This window comes from Maylandia zebra, linkage group LG4 (genome assembly GCF_041146795.1).
Source record: "Maylandia zebra isolate NMK-2024a linkage group LG4, Mzebra_GT3a, whole genome shotgun sequence".
Lineage (NCBI taxonomy): Eukaryota > Metazoa > Chordata > Actinopteri > Cichliformes > Cichlidae > Maylandia > Maylandia zebra.
In genome coordinates, this window is record NC_135170.1 from 26,761,324 (window position 1) to 26,780,380 (window position 19,057).

General features: G+C 40.9%; 2 protein-coding genes across 14 annotated transcripts in view; one reads left to right on the plus strand and one right to left on the minus strand.

Moving 5' to 3' along the window:
- Positions 1-55: 55 nt before the first annotated feature.
- elavl3 (ELAV like neuron-specific RNA binding protein 3) lies at positions 56-17,412 on the minus strand. 13 transcript variants are annotated; one of them, XM_023152529.3, is made up of 8 exons: positions 16,945-17,412; positions 10,173-10,392; positions 9,977-10,080; positions 7,800-7,953; positions 7,448-7,676; positions 6,911-6,964; positions 6,407-6,445; positions 56-5,628 (listed from the first exon to the last, which is right to left on the minus strand). In XM_023152529.3, exons 1-8 carry the CDS (start codon positions 16,951-16,953, stop codon positions 5,280-5,282), a joined length of 1,158 nt encoding a protein of 385 aa, XP_023008297.1. In that variant the 5' UTR covers positions 16,954-17,412; the 3' UTR covers positions 56-5,279. The 13 variants fall into 13 exon arrangements, with proteins under 13 accessions (XP_023008297.1, XP_004552210.1, XP_023008298.1 ...); XM_004552153.5 differs by having other exon boundaries at positions 56-5,607; positions 16,945-17,403; XM_023152530.3 differs by having other exon boundaries at positions 10,173-10,389; positions 16,945-17,384.
- The window catches only part of dock6 (dedicator of cytokinesis 6), a 40,364-nt gene continuing 37,521 nt past the window's right edge, over positions 16,215-19,057 (plus strand). The window contains exon 1 of the mRNA XM_076883312.1: positions 16,215-16,243. Within this exon, the coding sequence (XP_076739427.1) occupies positions 16,230-16,243 (14 nt within the window). The 5' untranslated portion in view covers positions 16,215-16,229. The remainder of the gene's footprint in view (positions 16,244-19,057) is intronic.

Genomic DNA, 19,057 nt, shown 5'->3' on the forward strand with positions numbered 1-19,057 from the left:
CGATTGTAAAATGACATTTTAATAGTGTTTTGACAATCAGTAAAAATCGAGCCGCTTGTATTTGTAGCTTTTATTTTATTTTTTTTTTTCTGGCATGTAAAGTACAAATAATTAAACAATTCCATGAAAAAGTCTTCAAGCGTCTTCAGCTGAAATCCCAGTAATAAATATCCTAGTCTAAACTGAAAGGTTTTTTTTTTTCTTTGTTAAATTTTGACATTGTTCATTTGGTCATGTTTGGAAGTATGAGATTTTGTATATTTTTTTCCGCAGACCATTGGTGTCAACGGAAATGTTTTGATCATTTTCACTTTTGATTTGTTCTACCATTCCAGGAAAAATGTAAGAAAAACATCACTAAGTTACTGCGTCCCCTCTTCTAAATAAATAGACACAAAATACAGTTGGTTGAGAAACAGAAGGACCACTCACCCCTTCAGTACCTAAAGACTCCCAAGGAAACCTTCCTGTAGCTTTTCTGAGCTCTGCACTATTTTGTTGGAGCTCCTGGTTAGGTTTCCAATTGTGTAATGAGGCTCAAGAAGCACAAATTGATATTGAAATCGATACAGGTGATCTCAGTATACAATGCAGCTATGTAAACTGAACCCCTGATATCCCATTTTGTAAATTAAACCATCAACATGAACAAGAAAGCTTCTTGTGAGCATATCAAATCAAATCCCTCCCTTCCTGGCTAGCTGAAGGACCCTCAGATGGGCCAAAGCCTGGCTACAGGGGCTGCGCCGTGTCTCAGGGGTTCACCGAGTGGTTGAAAAAACAAGACTGTGATAAGATTAAATAATTAAAAGATTTTCATTTAACAAGACAAACAGAACACAGGCAGTAAAGGCATAACATCTAGCACAAAGCATGTATGTTTATACACTTCAATTAGTTAAATATAGCAGTGCATTCTTTGACTATGGAGAACGTTTCCAAATCGTACTTCTAAAGCTGTTTTTCTATTTGTCCCCCTTTTAAGAAACGAAATGGTGTAACCACAATTTTGGCAAACTTAAAATCTTTTAAACTTGCAAATATAATGAAATAAACCATAAATATACACAAAACATACTTTATACGAGGCAATAATAATAATCATAATAAATAGTTTTTAAGTTAACAATAAGTTAAAACTACAAGCTTAAAGTCGCCCAAATAATACAAGTTTGTTGGCGCTATTTTGAATTTTTTCTGTTTAAATTATTTTATGTTGCAACAAAAGCTACCACAGACTTTACAAACACAATTGAACACAGATTGATTGAAAGAAAAAAATCTAACTAAGTCTAAAATCTGCATACACTGTAAACTGCAACTAATTAAATAATGGAAGAAAAATAACAAACTTTACCCAATCAATGCAACCAAACATAATCTTTGACCCATGTGTGTTCTCTATGGAAACATCAACAACACAAATACACTAATTTAACATGTGAGTCTTGATATGTAAATGAAATCAATAAATTACAGGAAAAATGATATTTGAAATTGACATGGGCTAAAACTGATGATATATTAGACAGTATTCCTTTCAAGGTCATTGAGAATTGCTCTATTAAGACAGCCAAATGATGCAGTTTGAGCTAGCATGGTCAGAGCACAAATTAGGGGCTGAGGAAGTGATTATGGCAATTTTGAGATCAGAGCTCTCATTGCTTGTTTGATTTCTTAACGAGTCTGTTCGTTTTTGCTCCTTTCACGATTCCGCAAACCATTTCAGTGTGACATTTAATTTCTTTTTTAAAAAATATATATCATTTGTTCTCAGTCAATATAAAAACAAAGCACATTGCACTTACTGTTCCATAGGAAAGTTTTTTTGTCTTTTTAAATGATTATTGTTGTTGCTCAAGCAGTGTAGTACTGTTTCCTGCCATTGTCCTTGGCTCTTTGCTGTACATCAGATGTAGGTGTTCGTATAGACTGTGTATGAAAGGTCGTTTTGGACTGTGGGTTTGGTTTCTTGGGTTGACTGTTCTACATCGGACATGGCTGGGTAAACAACTCCAGCTGCAGCTCAACGTGGCCTGTTATCTCGGTTGTTCCTAACGTCTATCACTGGTCTCACCAAGTGCTCAGTCCTACTGTGCTATCTCTTTCAAATTGCATGACCAAAAATAGCTAGATTAGTCCCTTTATGTGGTCAGCTCTGGACACGCCACGAACAATCATTCAGAGTATTTCAGGGGATGAAACAGCATGAGTCAGATTGAAAGATGCCTGTGTAAGTATTTGAAGTGGTGCAACGGTTTTGAAGGATAAATTAGTCACAAGACAAAGCGGATGATTTAAATGTCGGGGGAAATATTATAGGAGGATGCGTTTTTCTTTCGTCGAGAGACTGATTCATCGCATTTATTTTTGATATGCCTCTTATCATTCGGTGTCTGCATGAAAGATGTGCAAATGGGATTGCTTGCATCTGTCACTTTTGGTTTAGTGATTTAAAGATTTATAAATGTAAACTGATATGCGCAACTTAAACATTCAAAAAGTAATGATAACTGAAATTGTAGAGGGTCCTTATTCAATAAATAACATCGATTTGTACAGCAATTACTTAGGGAATATTATAGTTGGTCTTAATTGAACCTTCTTGTACTGACTTGCAAAGCAGTTCTTTGGCAAAACTCAAATCTATCTAATCGTAAAGACTCATGCTCAATCTCAGTTGTGAATCTGCGTCACTGTTTCAATCTGCATTTTACTTTTTTATTTAATTTTGCAAGCAGCTTATAGAATTTGCCAGCTGGGCGATGAGCTGGGCTCATTGGAGCTTTATCTGGGATTCTCAAGTCAAAGAACTTCATTTCACTGCACCATCATTGAAGCAACACTGTACACAACTTCAGGACAAGAGATGTGTGTGTATGTGTGTCTAAGCAGTCAAAAGTATAGATATGTCTGTCTGGCTATACCCCCAACTGTTTACCTGTAACTTTATTTTTTTCTCCATTAAATTTGTTCTTGTTAGGTTCGGTTTCAATCATCTTGATATGGTTAGACAGTTAAGTTTGTATGAGATACATTGTTCCTTCGCCCCCTCCCCAAATCCCCACCCATACACCGCATGCTTGTTCCCCCTTGCTCTGCAAAGATCAGAGGGTTTAAAATAAAGCCATGCGATGTCCCAATTTTTCCAAGCTTAAGAATCTGTAAAAATTCAGCACAAGGTCTTGTTCCTTTGTATGTATAAAAATAGATTTATCTCTAATGTAATCCTTTCAAAGAGATCGTCCTCTTTGGCTAACACAGCGTCATTTAGAAAAGCAAAAAGCAAAAATGTCTTGAATATAGTTGACCTTATTTAATCTATTAATGTGTGCAGTTGTCTTGATATTGAAAGACATTAGCTCTCCCCCATGGTAAATCATCAGTCTGGGCTCTAACAGACATTTCAACTAGACAGGTTGGCCTTAATGTTTCATCAAGGGTGCCATAAATAATCTTCATGCAGTTGGGTTGGGGATATTTTAGAAATGCTATTTTAGTGGTTGTGCCAAACAGATCTGAAGCAAATAAATAAATACTTTTCTGTTGTAAACAGAAGTATAATTATGACACTTTCTTTTCTGCAAGGTTGATTTTGTGCAGTCATCTCTTGATAGGGCAGGAGTTCAAAGTTTCTGCGAAGCTTTTGTGAGAATCAAAGGGTTTTAAAGTAAAACTGAGGAGCGTTTAGCAAAGTTGGAGGAGCTGTTAATATTTCTCCTCACTGGATCAGTGATAATCTTTACATTGCTGGATATCATCACTCGCAGACATGACTCTAAGTCAACTTTAAGTGCTCAGTCTTTAGGAACTGCAGTTTACTTAATCTGCTCTATTCATATTTTTACCCATATATTCTACTGAAATGTAAAACTTTGACCTCATTTGTTCAGGGAGCTTCTATCTATGCACTCAAGAATAATACCGGTGCTCTTGAGTTTTTGCTCATCTGTGTTGTTTCACAGCAGACCTGTTTTGGCCGTTGTTGAGTTCACAATTTTTCAGTAGTAACCCTTTTTTTTTCAAAAGCATTTAAAATCGAAACAAATTGTCTTTGTCTTCTCTTGACCTTTTGACAATGGATCTCATGCCGGATGATGGCTGACAGAGCAAAATACAATCATCTGAAAATGATGCAAAAGCAAAACAACACCGGTATTTCCCTTCGACGTGGCTGTGTTATGGTGAAACACTTTTCATCTCGCGCTCTTCTCTCTCATGGCCACCGGAGACTTACTAATGAACACTGTCACCATGGGAGCCCTGCCACTCTGCTCTAAGTTCACAGACAGTCTGCTTGTATTAGATCCATCTTAAGGACCGATTAGAAAAAATACAGCTTTACTGGACTAAATATGTGTAATCTTCTAGTTACTGAACTGTGTTTCTGTGATACATAAGTGTACTATTGTGTTGTTTGTTGTGAGACTGTGAGGGAAAGTGATTCTGATGGCCTTCGAACTACTCTTTTCTGTGACCAGTATTCATTAGTTAACCTAAATCATATTGGGTCTGAGCTGAACAAGCCCAGATAGGGTAGAGAAACTGCCTTTACGCTAGGCACCACCTAATGCAGGTCAGGAAACAGTAGTCAAAGTTTCTAGAAAATGCTTACATACTCGGCTATTATAACCACCTTAAATATTGAATATATAGTTATATTTTAATAGACGTATATAAGAGAACACTGTTTTTTAATTTCATTTTCTTTGATCTAAAAAAACTTGCTGATTCAAAATGCCCAAGTGTAAAAAAAGTGACTACATTCTCTCCAGCGAGATAATGGGAGAGATGGTGGGGTAAGAGTTTGGGTAAATTGCACATATTTCGTTCGCTTAAATTGTTTGATCGTTTTGTTCATCAGTTGTCGCTATTTGCCTGAATTCAATCAAAGCACTCAGTACACATTCTCCGTCACATTCGTTAGACTGTCTCCTAAATAGATCGCTCTTGCCCCTACCCAACAAACCAGCTACGTACCCCTTCTAATTCAATCCAGGCAAATACAGGGAAGGACTAGCATGTTGTGTAAAGAGAAAAGAAAAACTCCACTAGTGTGTGTTTACTTGAAACTCTGACTTGTGTATGCTTGCATATGGATATGTTTGTGTCGTGTGTGTGTGTGCATGTGTGCATGTATCTGCGTGTCTGTGTCTGTGATTCCGTTTTTATGAATTTATGTGAGAGAGACTCAGTCCAGGCCCATGTAGAGTGATGGCACAGGGAGCTGCTCTCCCTGCAGGTCGAAGGAGCTGGCGGCAACAGCCTCTCTCTCTCTCTCAGGCCTTGTGCTGCTTACTGGTCTTGAAGGAAACCTGCAGCACGCGGTCACCCAGGCGATAGCCGTTAAGGCTAGCAATAGCCATGGCAGCTTCATCGTAGTTGGTCATGGTGACAAAGCCAAAGCCCTTACATTTGTTGGTGGTGAAGTCACGGATGACCTTGACATTGGTGACTGCACCGAAAGGCCCGAAGAGCTGCCACAGGACACTTTCGTCCGCCTCAGGGGACAGGTTGTACACAAAGATGCACCAGCCGGCTCCAGTTGGACCGGTAAGGTTGACGCCGGCCAAACTGGTCATGCTGTCAATGGTGATGGGTGAGAATCTGGGGAAGAGAGTGGGAGAACTACCATGGGTGTCATTCTGAAGTTCCACACAGCATTCAGTGCTCTATACTGTCTCTAATGAGCGTGTATCTTTGAGAAATGTTAACGCTTGTAGTCAGGCATGGAGTCAGGGGACCCCATCTCCTTCCCCTCTCCTGCACAGTTTTGTAGGTAAATATGTGTGGGCACCACAGTGGCTCCAAACTACCTGCTTTCATACAAAATGACACTGTGAGCCCTGAGACAAGACACCCACACAATCTGCATATTTTCTCATTTTCTCTGCTGACCAAAGCCTCTGGAAGAATTAAACACATGAATCACGATGTTCAACGGAAATCACAGTATTGAACAAAACACAGAAACCTAGAGAGGGATGAAAAGCAAATTGGAATCAAATCATACAAAAACTGGAGCAAACAGAGGAGACGCAAACGGAATCTGGTATGTCCATGCTGGTGAAAAAAAGGGGACATTAAAGCAACTGAAACTGACAATGTTAGTTCATAAATAAATACATAGAAATTATTTCTATTAATCAAAACAAAAGAACAAAAGGTTAAACAAAGCCATGCCAGAATACCCTGCTGTCGGAATGCTGCATCATTGCCTAATGCAATTACAGATAGTCTTTTGTTGGCTCAGCTGCTTCTGTAGCATGGTTAAATGGGTTGTGGGCATTAAGAATTATGGCTAGTATCTGATTTTGAGATGAAGTCAGCAGGTGGTATTCCGGGCACTTTGTTTGAGGTTTTATTTTGGCATGGATGCTTTTGAAAGTACACCTTTGGCATTTACCTCTTGACTCCGTAGCTGGCGTTTAGTAAATTGTCGAGTCTGCAACGCAAGAGGGAGAATGAAGGGGATGCAGAAGTTAGTTATGAGATCTACAAAGAAGGGGGGGCTTTCATGTTAACATGTTGCTCCTTCACCAGCTGGCCTCCAGAGGGCATCCTTCACTGCAGCGTAGTCCCAAACCATCCAACCACAAACTGATGATGTGTCAAATTGGCCTGCTGGTTTTTATTTAAGCTCCAGAGTAATATGTTATTTTACATCTACTTATTCAAATTAAGTATTCATACTGAGCAAGTGAGCATTCCAAATCTGGGGGTGTCTACAGTTTGTGAAGTCCCTTAAAAATATTTCATGCTGGAAGCCTTGGAAAACTTTTTATTCATAATTATCCACATAGATGTGGATAACATCTATCATTATGATGCCTAAATGCCTATTAAGTATAGGCGACATTCATTTAACTTTGCTTTTTTTGTTGTATTTGGGAAAAATCTGGTTTCTTACATTGGTTTTGAGCTGTTATTTGGATCGGGTCCCTTTCCCAGTGAAGGGATCACACTGCAGTGTAAAAGAAAGTCAGAGAAAGAAATTGAGAAGGAGGGACACCATATTGCCATTTCCTTCTTTACTAGAACGTAAAAAAAATAGCTTAATATGTATTATAGTGACAGACAATCTGTTATTTATTCTTTAATCATTCTCTGTATTGTTAAACTAGATCACATTTACTAATTTGTGAATGTGCCACTTCAAAAATATTCAGATGCATTTACTCTTAGCCATTCTCTGATGTAGTTTAGAAAAACTTGCTGACTTGGCTACTGACACAGTAATGATATTCCATGTCTTACTAAAACAATGCAACGCTGACACACTTGCAATATTACGAGTTGGATTTGCTATTATTGAGTTTGCTTAAGCTCAACGACAGAGCAGGATAACCTGTGACTTGACCTTGAAATTATATTTATTTACAGACTATCTGTTGGTTAGTAAGGGACTCATACATCGGGTGGTATGAGGTTGGTAAAGGTTCAGTACCTGAAACGCTGAGTCTGGTGGTGGAGGGGTCCCGTGTAGCGACGAGCAGCAGTCTGGTACAGCTGAGTGAGTAAGGCCTGGCCTGTCTTCTGGCTGGGGTTGTTGGCGAACTTGACAGTGATGGGCTCGGCAGCACCCAAAGGCTTCTGTCCGTTCAGTCCTTTGATGGCCTCCTCTGCTTCATTTCTCTTGTCAAACCGGATGAAGCCCACTCCTCGTGATATGCCTGCTCCGAATAGCAAAGCAGGACAGTGTTACTACCTTGGCATCAGTGTTGCTTCCTGCAAGCGTGACTGGTCTGACACAGGCTGTATTGATATATAGTTTATCCCAAAAAACTGACTGACAGTACCTGTAACTTGGTCCACTAAGATCCGTGAGGTGATGATCCGACCATATTGGGAGAACAGCTGTTCCATGTCCTTCTGGCTCATTGTTTTAGGGAGTCCACTAACATAAAGGTTGGCATCGCGAATGGAAGCCGAACTAGGCCGGGCATACGATACCTATAACACACAATATAACATAATCACTGTGTTTTGTTTGTTTTTTGTTTGGAACAATTTATAGCAGAAAAAAGAAGAACCGTCACTTTGACTGGAGGCACATGTTAGCTAAAACTAGACTGAGTTTCCAAAAAAATTGTTGCGATTTTGCCTTGTTTAACATTTACAGACCCAGTTGTCTGTTTGGTGTCTGTGGACTTAATCAGAGTTATAATGAGAGCATTGCAGACATGATATAATGTCCGTAACCGTTACCCACACCGAGTGTCAGCTTTGTTTTGTACTTAAAAAAAAAATCAGCCTTAGTTGATATATTTTCCTGAAATCACCAGTGACTTAATTAGTGCATGGTCATTTTCTAATACATCTGTGTTTATATCCCTTATGGTTTTCTGTTGGTCTACTTTCAGAACATTTTGAGTTAGTGGTGCAGAGCGGGATCTAATTGGCTGTAAAAGCAATAGACACGTTCTCATTTTTGTGTTTATAGGAACACGTGAGCACTTCTGTGACAGATAGTCCAGTCCAGTGCATTGTTAAAAGTGGTGTGTTTGTGTGTGATGGAGAGACAGAGTGAGTGTTGTCTGAGATAGGCTGAGCTGCCCTCCCTGTCCTGCCTCCTTCCTTTGTCTCTATTCTCCAGGGAAGAACAGCTCTACAGGCAAACAGCAAACAATGTGATTGCATCACAAGAATTGCAAGATTCCCAATAACATATAAACATGGTTTTCACACACACCCGCGTGCTATTTGTCTGCATGTATATGGTGTAATGAATGCAAATGTATTTAGAAGTAGTTGCACTATTCTTTGGTTTGTTCTGACACAAAGAAAACAGTGATAACAAGTACTACACATATATTGTAGATATCTTTAGTGTGAATACAGGTGTTCTGATTTTATCCATCACTGCTAAGCACTAGTGTCTATTGTGCACACAGATGGACTGTATGAGCAGGAGGGTTGTGTGTTGGAGTGATTAGGGTGTTCTGGACGAGTCAGGGGGGAGTCACTGTGTTCGGGGAACAGAGGCTGCCCTATAATTAACCCTCTCGCTGTCGCTCCCACAGTACAGATGGTGCCTGAAGCCCATATGGCCTCTAATCCTGTCATTGGGATTCTGCTCTTTGAGCTACCCCCTACCCTTCTACTGCTGCCCCCACCCTAACACCTTCACCCCTTTCTATTGAAGCTTCCTCCAAAATCAGGAAGATGAAACCGGTCTATGGCCGCATGAATTAATGAATTTTGAGATTTAAGAATAAATTACAAAGCAGTTAATTACAGACAAAGTTATCTATGTACAGATACATTAAATATGAATGATCTTATATGATTAACATTGCAGTGTAATAATTATCATGACAGTCTCATTACTTCTGCTCTAGAGTGAAAGTAAATTCACAAGGTTATGTGCACTTTTAATATAATATAAAATATGATTTGTCTGTCTGTTTATCCAAAAAGTAAGCATATACAGTCTGTGACTTCAAGCGAATTGTTTGATCAGCCATAAGCCATTTTGAAGGACAGCTGTTTTAGGATCACCTGCTCTGCTCTTTCAAAAATCCGTTTTTTCAATCCTGCAGTTCATTTCAATCTTTGATCTTCTTTTATTGTGTTCAGGGGACGGAGAGAATCAGTTTTTATGCCCCATCATCTGATTTTGGGACAAAGGAGCCCCCCTAATTAGCCTAGATTGGAGGCAGATGGGCTAACCTGGACTGACCCTCATGCACCACAGTCAGGCTTCCTAATTACATTTCCATCACAATAACCTTTGCATGCTGTCCGCCCCTTGCTTTCTGACCTCCACTTTCTCCTCCTCTTTCAGCCTTTCTCTCACTTCCTTTGTTCTAGCCTTCTGCCCCCTCATCCCCATTTTCTTCCCCTCCCTCTGTCACGTCTGTCACTGCCTCTTTCAGCAACCCCCTTGACAAAATCTACACTTCCTCTCTCTGTCTAGCATGCTGTGAAGAATAAAAAAAAAAACAGAGAGCAAAATTGGTTCAGTTATGCTTACCTTGATTGTTTTAGTCTGCAATTTGAGACCATTGAGTGTGTTAATAGCCTTGTCTGCATCATTTGGGTCGACATAGTTTACAAAGCCATATCCCAAACTCTGTCCTGGAGACAAAGAGAGAGATATAGATGACGTTTGGGATTCTCCAAAACAACAAACAAAAATCACATTTTTTGGCATGTACAATGTGTTGCACCTGTTATCTTGTCTCTGACTAGCTTGCAGGACTCAATTTCTCCAATGCTACCAAACAAACTTTTGAATTCTTCCTGGGTCATGTTCTGAGGCAGATAGTTGACGATCAGGTTGGTTTTGCTGTCATCTGTGGAGCCGTTTGTGCTGATGACTGGGCCGTTAGGCAGACTGGTTCCGCTTGGACCGTTGGACACCTGGGTTTCCATGGTGCTGATTATCTGCTGAGGAAGAGGGTGGAGTTAGATTCATAATTCACAAAGAGACATGGTGGTGATCGGCGCTGATATAAATATAATATTTATCACACCATTTTGCAAATGCAAATATAACCACGCACACAGACTGTCCACTTTGTCACTGTCAGCAGGAAAGGTCAGGAATCAGCAATGCTAAAATGGAGACGGATACCAGCTCTGATTTATTATACCCCACCCACCCCCACTGCACCCCATATTTCCTCCTCTCTCGCTCTCTGCCTCTGGTCCTGCAGATGTCACAGTCCCTTTTCCCTTTCTCCTCCCCTCCCCTCACTCTTTTCCAGGGTCAAACACCATTACATCATTACACAGGGATGGATAATAGTGATGGTAGAAGTGTGTGTGTGTGTGTGTGTGTGTGTGTGTGTGTGTGTGTGTGTGTGTGTGTGTGTGTGTGTGTGTGTGTGTGTGTGTGAGGTTGGCAAGAGACTGGGGGAGTTAGGAGTGGCAGAGGTTGAGATTATGGACAAAGGGAAGAAAGCGGCACTGTTAAATGGATTTGGTGCTACAATAAAAGGAGAATACCACGGTTTGGTTAAAAGATAAATCGGGATTACATGTTTGCTCTTCTGCCTTTGTGTTTCCTAGTGGTCAGCTGACAGTGGAGTAAGGGTATGGGTTAGTGTACAGTACTATGCTCATGTCTGCTCTGTTGCTCTGGTGTGCACCATCTTGCTTAACGTCAGCCACGTGGGATTTCAAGGAACATCTGTTTGGTCGCAAACAAAACTTCCTGAATTATTTTCCACCCACTCACTCACAAGCAACACCTACTGCTTGGTGTTTAGAGAAACATATCTAGCATAAGCCTTCATAGGAAACAGGAACTCTGTTCACATTAAACTACACTGAACTGATGGAGATCGCTCAGCTGTATGAGATTACTGTGGTAGTCTCACATACCATGCTTTAAAAATAACCACCTAAATGTGTAAGTCTATGATTCTCACATTTACTTATTTTTTTTAAGGTCTAAAGTCATTTATTTGGATTTGATTCCCTTCACTTGTCAAAATAAATGAGCGTTCATGTTTTTGAATCGTGACGCTAAACGATCACCTTTATAGCACGGCCCTGCTGTGCCTTTGCACTATATTTTTGAGTACAAAAATTTCAGCTTTTATGTAGCTCAGTAACTCCATAAATTGTCTGAATAAATAACGCTTGCGTGGTGGTGGAGGCCAAAATGTAAATTTTGATGTCAGATTGCTGGATTGAGCTGCTGCAGAACTGGGTGGGTGTTATGCAAGTCAAATGGGCTAAATGAATCTTCTCTTGGATGCTTACAGTGTACTCAGAAGCAACAAAGGGACTTAATTAATAAATCCTCAAAGTTATTTTGAAATTTGCATGCTTGATGGAGAGTTTATTGTAGGTGTCCTTGAATCACTAAACGGTATAACAGGAACACATATTTCTCTTTAGCTCTTTGAAGCATGTACTTTTAATGGACAATTGATGTTATTTAAAAAAAATTTTATTGGAAAAACCTGGATGGTTAGCAGACAGAATTGACTTGTAACCTCATGTCATCTCTTCTAAAACAAAAATCATATCATTGTTTCTGTGTTAAGACTCATTTTACTGAAAAGGACTCATCTCTTCCTTTGTGTGTTTAATGTATTTGTCATTTCATGTGCTCTCCTTCTTTTTCTAGTCCCCCTAAATAGGTCTGTCTAATGAAACCTGCTTTTTCCCTTGCTTCTATGACCGTCTGTCTTGCTTCGAGCCTCACCTTGACTCACGTTGCCCAGGTAACAGCCCCTCAAAGACTGCATTGTTTCAAATGGCTGAAAAAGCTTTCTTACCGTAGGCTGAGTGTGTGTCTGTTCTCATTAAGAGCGCACAGGTTAGACATTTGTCTGCCTTTTATTCTGTGTATTGTATGGCTTTGTAGGAAATATAAGTCAGATTGACAATGACAAGGGGCGAAGCAGCACAGTGACAGAGTTAAAGCAGCCTAAAAATAAAATACTTCAAACACACATCTACGCACAAACAGCAGATGACATAAAATAGCGATCTGTCAAGCAAAGGTTTTGATGTCCAGCTGTAATGCCAAGTGAATATCACTTGCGTGCCCCTCTAAATGATAATGATGAGATGCACGTCTTGACAAAATAAGGTGGAGTCAAGCGGTTATGTTATTCATCGTAATAATAACCTAGTACATTGTTGTGTGATGTGATGCATCTGACTAACAGAAACACAAACAGCTGAACGTGTCCCAAATATGACAGAAGCATTTCGAGGGAGGGGGAAAAAAACAAAAAACATATTAGAGCAAATTTGACTCGCCAACGAAAATAACCCTCAGCATGGCAGAGCACACATTCCCAGTGAACAGTGTGAAGTTATATAATTCACAGAGCCACCGAGGAAAGGGCTGGGCTCAGAGATTGGCTGACACAAGCAGCAACTGAGATTAAGATTTTCATATAGAAACTGAGAGCAACAGCATGCTTGGAGGTTATTTGAAACAAATAGAATTTTTTTTAAGCTGTCATATTTCATTTTATACACCACCAACAATAAGCAAATACTCTGGATTGCAGTAACCCAATTACTGTGTAATATAGAGAAATTACTGGGATGGGTGCACAACAGCATGAATAATCGCGATATGCTGTAAGTATACACATACTCCAGCTAGTGGCTCCAGAGATTTTTAAGTATTGGTGACAAATACAAAGATCTCTCCAGGGCTAGTTAGATTTCCTAATTGTGTAAACCCTTTGCTGCCTTTCATTACCCATTTTTCTGAATCACTGTCTAAAAAGAATGAAAACAAGCCAAATAAAGACAATTTTTAAAAATATTTTGCTGTGGTAGCTCTGTGTGTTCCCCCACCTCGACTGCTTTCGTCTATTCTGGGGTTCTGCGAGATCTCCCTTAATATTTAATGTACTGCATCAGCATCGCCTACACATGGTCCCAGACTTGCACGCAAACAAGAGTCCTGCCTCCACTGCCAAACACATGAACCCAGACTCGCACGCAAACGAGAGCCCTGCCTCCACTGCCAAGCACACATTCCACCTACACGGTACACTATTAAATTACAAAACACAGAAGCATTACAAGACTAAATGTAAACGCAGTCTGTGTTCTCTGTCTTCTGATGCATATAAACAGCTTCCCCAATTCATTTCTGCTCCAAATGCACTAAAGGACTCCGGGCTATAATGTACGGAAGAATAACACTTTCCCAGTTTAGCTCATAACATGGGATTTACCACATTAGAGGTTACAGTTTGGATGTAACATCTAGCGTTTTGACACAAAGGTCACGCAAGGGAATTATAAGCTCAGTGTATAGGTAGATTCACTTGCCCTGCCTGTGTTATGTGTATCTTTAAATCACTCAGAATGCACAGTAAATGTATTTAGATAGACACGGAATTAGAATCACAACAAAGATTTATTCTTTTAAGACATAACCTGTACCTATTTCACATTTTAATGCGTTATGTAAAGATTTTTTCTTTTTGATTTTTTCTTTTTTCTGGAAGGCATGAATCAAAAGTAAATGCAAGGCTAAAGTGTAAATGAGCCTTCTAAATAACACAGATTACAGGATTATCCCAAACAAAGGGCATTAGCCACACTCTCTGCAGCTTAAGGGATCATGGTGGCAGCTGTAACACAACAGGACGACAGGAGTCACAGCTCCTGTCAGCCATGCGCTCAGACTCCATCCTATTCTTTACTCCACAGACTACAAATGAAAGATTTCTAACAGATTTCAGCTCTCGGAGGAGCGCCTGTGCACCGCTTTGATAAAATCACAGCAGACAAAGGCGAAGGAGAGAAATCTTGCAAGTCCTCGTAGCATGCGGGTCGCTATCCAGCGTGCTGAAAAAGGGAGTGGCTTTCGGACGGTCTCATTTTGAGGCCGGCGATGGCCGTGAATCAACCGAAGACCACCGAATCGTCATTATTATTAACACTAATGGTTTTAATTCGAAGTACGAGCAAAAACAATAAAAATAAAAATAGGACAACAATCTCGATTTGTCTTTTTCTCTTATTTCTCCCTGTTTTAAAAAGCCAAGACTTGTGAGCTCTGCAGGCATTCATGAACCGGAGCGTCTATTTGCTGAATAAACGTATTGAAACGACCAAACAAAAGAGCCACCCGTTCCTCCTCTTCTCTCTCGCAGAGGCTATGGCAGCGCTATGAATATTAATGTAAACAGTGGCGCTTTGTGTGGTGGCCAGGGGGCTGCAGGACTCTCCGGGAACAATGATTGTTACAGTCACCAGCTCCGAGTTAAAAAACGCCACGATAGGTCAAATATAATAAAAGTATTTATTAGCGCTTTAAAATGGGTTACTTTTTCCTCTTTTAGAACGGGGCTCTTTTAATTATTTGTTTAATAACTGCCTTTGACATAAAGCATTCTTGAATTCACTATATATTTATATATAATTAATTTACAATGATATATATTTTAAAAAAATGAACTGTCACATAAAATATAGAATTATTTAACTCTTTATGAAATTATCACTGTCGTTGTGTTAGGATTTTGCAAACAAGTAAATTCTATAGTCTCAGAGGAAGATATGTTTTCTAACTCGGCCTGCTGGGTTTATTTGTTGTTAACTATATAAAGTGGTGGGCAACAGGAGGCATTTAACCGCTTATTTGAATGGGATTTTACGTCTCGACCTAGGACCCAGCATAGTTGTAAATAAATGACATTAAGCCTACGCTTATAAACGTTTAAACGTTTTATGTCTGACGTCAGGCTTAAAGATTCACGTTTAAATCTGTGCGACTTAAGATCAAACAGCTGGTTTTAATGTGATGTCCTCGACTGTCCTTGTCCTTGAATTGTGTAAGTGCCTTGGAAAGGTTATCTGACTCAACGCTTTTATTTGCTTGGCACTGCGGTACAGGCATGGGAGACTGCGGACCATGTGGAGGGGAGCCACTGTCGGTGTGACACTGTCTAGGCCTGCAAAAGGACAATAGGTAACGTACAGAGCGAAGAGAAACCACAAGTGCAATTGGAAACGAGACAAAAAGTGGACAACAAATCAGACCGATCCTGTGCACCTCCGTGTTGCACACTTTTTCCGAGCAATATTTCAAATTCCTTGAAATGATCTTACAGGTTATATTTTTTTCGAGGACTATCTGCCTCTCGTCCTGTTTCCTCTGAGTGTTAAATAATTTATTTTGGTTACTATTATTAGCCATAGACTGAGCAGCCTGAACAGTTTATTATGTTTAAATATATCAAGCTCTAATTAATAATTACGCAATCCCCAAAAAACTAAATTAACGGTCATTTTTATTTTTCACTCTAATAAATACTTACTGCTCTCCTGCGCGCAATATTAAGCTTTTTATCTTTAGCCTTTGCGCTTATTCTCTGTTTCTTGGTTATTCATTTGCTTCAATAATTTTATGCAAACGTGTCTGGTCTTAATTCGCCTGTTTGGATAAACTGCATTCAAGCAGAGCATTTGAAGAGGAAAAGCTGAATAGGTCGTTTGAGGCTTCAAGGCCCTTGTTGGGTGCTCAGGTCCAGCAGAGACACGCCCAATCCGACCGTCGGCACACAGCAAAGCTAATTTATCAGCGCTCGTCGGATGAAAGGAGACGAGCGCACTGCGAGCAAGCATGGCCATCTTGTAGCCTACGTGAGCGCTGTGAAACTCGGAGAAATGCGCTTAAAATGGAGATGTCCGTGTGCGGCCTTTACTGTCACGGCCTCTGAGATTTCCAGCCCATTTACTCGGTTACATCGCAACGAGAACCCGGAGGAATTTGGACTTTGTCTGATTCAATGCTAACCAATGGGTGCGTAATCTCTCTCCTCCCCCTCCCTCTCACGGAGTGACTCGACCCTTTTTCCCTCCCTTTGCCTCGCTGGATGGGCCCTCAGCCTCCGAGGCATCATGTTTTGTCTCAGAAAGCCGTCTCCAGCATCCTTGTTCTGCACCAGGCAGAGAAAGCCCGTCCTCCCCCCGCGCTGAACCGCCTCATGGCATTTCTCCCTCTCCATCACTCCGACCCTGCAGGATTCCTACATCTTGACTGCTTATTACGAAAGAACTATAACCAGAGCTGCGACATTTAGGCACTTGTAGTAGCTATGATGCTAAAACGTAAAACGTGTGCTACAGAAAATGGCAGGGGAAAAAAAGAAAAAGAGAATTCTTTCAACGCGGAGGATGACTGCAGGCTGGAGCGCAGCCGGCATGGCGCATCACTCAGTATGAGATTACTAACTGCCTGTATGGATTGTTAATCTTATCGTAATAATAAGGCGTCGCATATTGGACTTAAACTTTTGACTCTAATCCCAACACTCCTGCATGTCTTGGCACAACCACAGATCTGGGTTTTAATCTCCACAAAAAAAAGCATGAGTAAAAAAAACGATGTTACATGGATCTGTCTACGACTAGCTGCATCACATGTGTACACAAAGGGACTGAGATAGAATGTAAGCTACAGCATCTCCCTTACAAATATAAAAGAAATAGAGGCATACGTACAGTAACCATTCTTGACGTACAATGAAAGAAATCTAGGTCCTCCTTTGCACTGGTCTTGAATCTGAAGGCTGAGTCTCTTATATGCTCTTCGGCCTTTATGTTATTTGGCCCTTATGTTCTGTCAGGAGTGAAACTTAAAAGAAAAAAAAAGAAAAAAAGGAAAAAAATACAATCTTCGCCAAGGGATCTCAGCCCTCTGAGATTGTATGTGTCCTCTATAGGATGAAATGAGGAGAAAGGGCTTTTCTACTGGATGATGATGAGGGAGAGCGTTCTCTCCGAGTGGCGTGGGTGATGGTTCAGAAAAAAAGAGAAGCAGTGATCCTCAGCAGGGTGTGTCCAGGGGAGGGTGTTCTGGTTCTGCTGTTTTTTTGTGTGTAATTCCTTGCTCCTCTCGCAGTCTCCTTCTGTGCCTCTGCTGCAATGTTCTTCTTTTATGCGTCCTCCTGGCTGGCAGAGCGCGCTGCTGATTGGCTATTTGTGCAGGGAGGGTACTACATGGCAGCCATTGCAATGCGCTCGTCTCCCATTATCCCCTTCAGGAGAGATCACCGAGAGTCCTCCCCCTCTTCCATCCCTGCCCTTCCATCTCTCCACTCCCTCCTTCTCGCTGCCCTTCCTTTCTTCCTGCCCCCCTCTTCACACACACACACACGCAGAGCAGTGTGAATAGGGCTCCACCTGCACTTTCAGAACAGATGGGTGCAGAAGAAGACAGTGGACTTGTCTCTCTCATTCCCCACACTTTGCACTCACTTCGGCCTCAGCACAGCCCCTTCCTTTCTCTCTTAGTCTTCATTTAGGCCTGCCTGACACCATAGCAAACAACTACGCTCCATAGGCCTTTGTCTTTCCAAATAAAAGCAATGTAGAGTGAAGATCAACAGACTTTCTCAGTCCACATTCATAGTTGTGAAGCAAAAAGGAAGACTAGAGAGCTATGCCACAATTTGGCGTGAATTGCAGATACACACAAAGCCTAAGATCCATACGATGGCTGATGATTTCTGGACATCTCATATGCAAGGCAGATGGTTAGCTATAGAGTCAGGTGCAGACGTGGGAATAACAAATTAGATAGCCCTCAAATTAATTCAGGTCTTTTCATTTAAAAATTGAGAAAGGTACAGTTGTAGTTCACATCAAGCTGTGCCAAATAGTCTTTTTTTTTCTTTGCTTTATGATCAGAAATGTGGTCGGTAGTGATTTTTGTCTTGCTTTACGATTCCAATATCCCCATCCTTAGTAGTTATCAGCCCTCTCTGCCCACCTCCTGCTGCTCACTCCTATGTCCCTTGCTGTGTGGTGAGTGCTCACTGAGACATGCTGTTTGGGCTCATCTATAATGCATCCCCTGCCCCGGGACATCATGTGTGACAAATGACCTATTTCTGTGCAGACCCCCATAGGGCCTTGACCTGAGGGGGTGGGTGGAGTATGCGTGCGAGTATGCATAAATCAGTGTATGTTTGTTTATTTGTGCATGAGGCTATGGTTTTTGTTGATGTGAGGAATTGAGATGATGAATGAAGGTTGGTGCTGTGCGTGGAATTAATGCCTCCTGAGTCTTTTTTAACTGCGGATGAGTAGTAAAAGTGTGCCGATTGGTTCATCTCCTCTCCTTTGCTCTCCCTAAGTGACACTGAGGAACCTTCAGGTATCTGTGGTGTTACCATCTGTGGGTGGATGTTGGCTTACTTTCATAATAAAATACAGGGCAGGAATCAGAAAGAACTCATTTAATTTTACTTTGTGTCTCTTACTGTTCTTCACACCTTACAGTCCCGATCACTCTTGTAGACCCCCCTCTTCCTTTCTGTCATTGTCCCACAGCTCTCTTCCAGTTAGATTCTGAACATGGGCTCTGTCTGATATTTTACATAATTGCCTTACATAAGTAGCAAGCTTGGCTCAGAGCTTGGATGATATTAGCGGAGATGAATATTGCATGAGGAAAGCACTCGTTAAGCGTTAATAAGAGGATAGAGATGGAGCCCCACTGTCAGTCTGTCTTAACCCCGCCCCCACCATTCTGACAAGCAGTGACTCAACTCAGCCTGGATGCGTTGGAGCCTTTGAGTCAGTTTGTTAAAGAGGGAGTGTGCATGTGTGT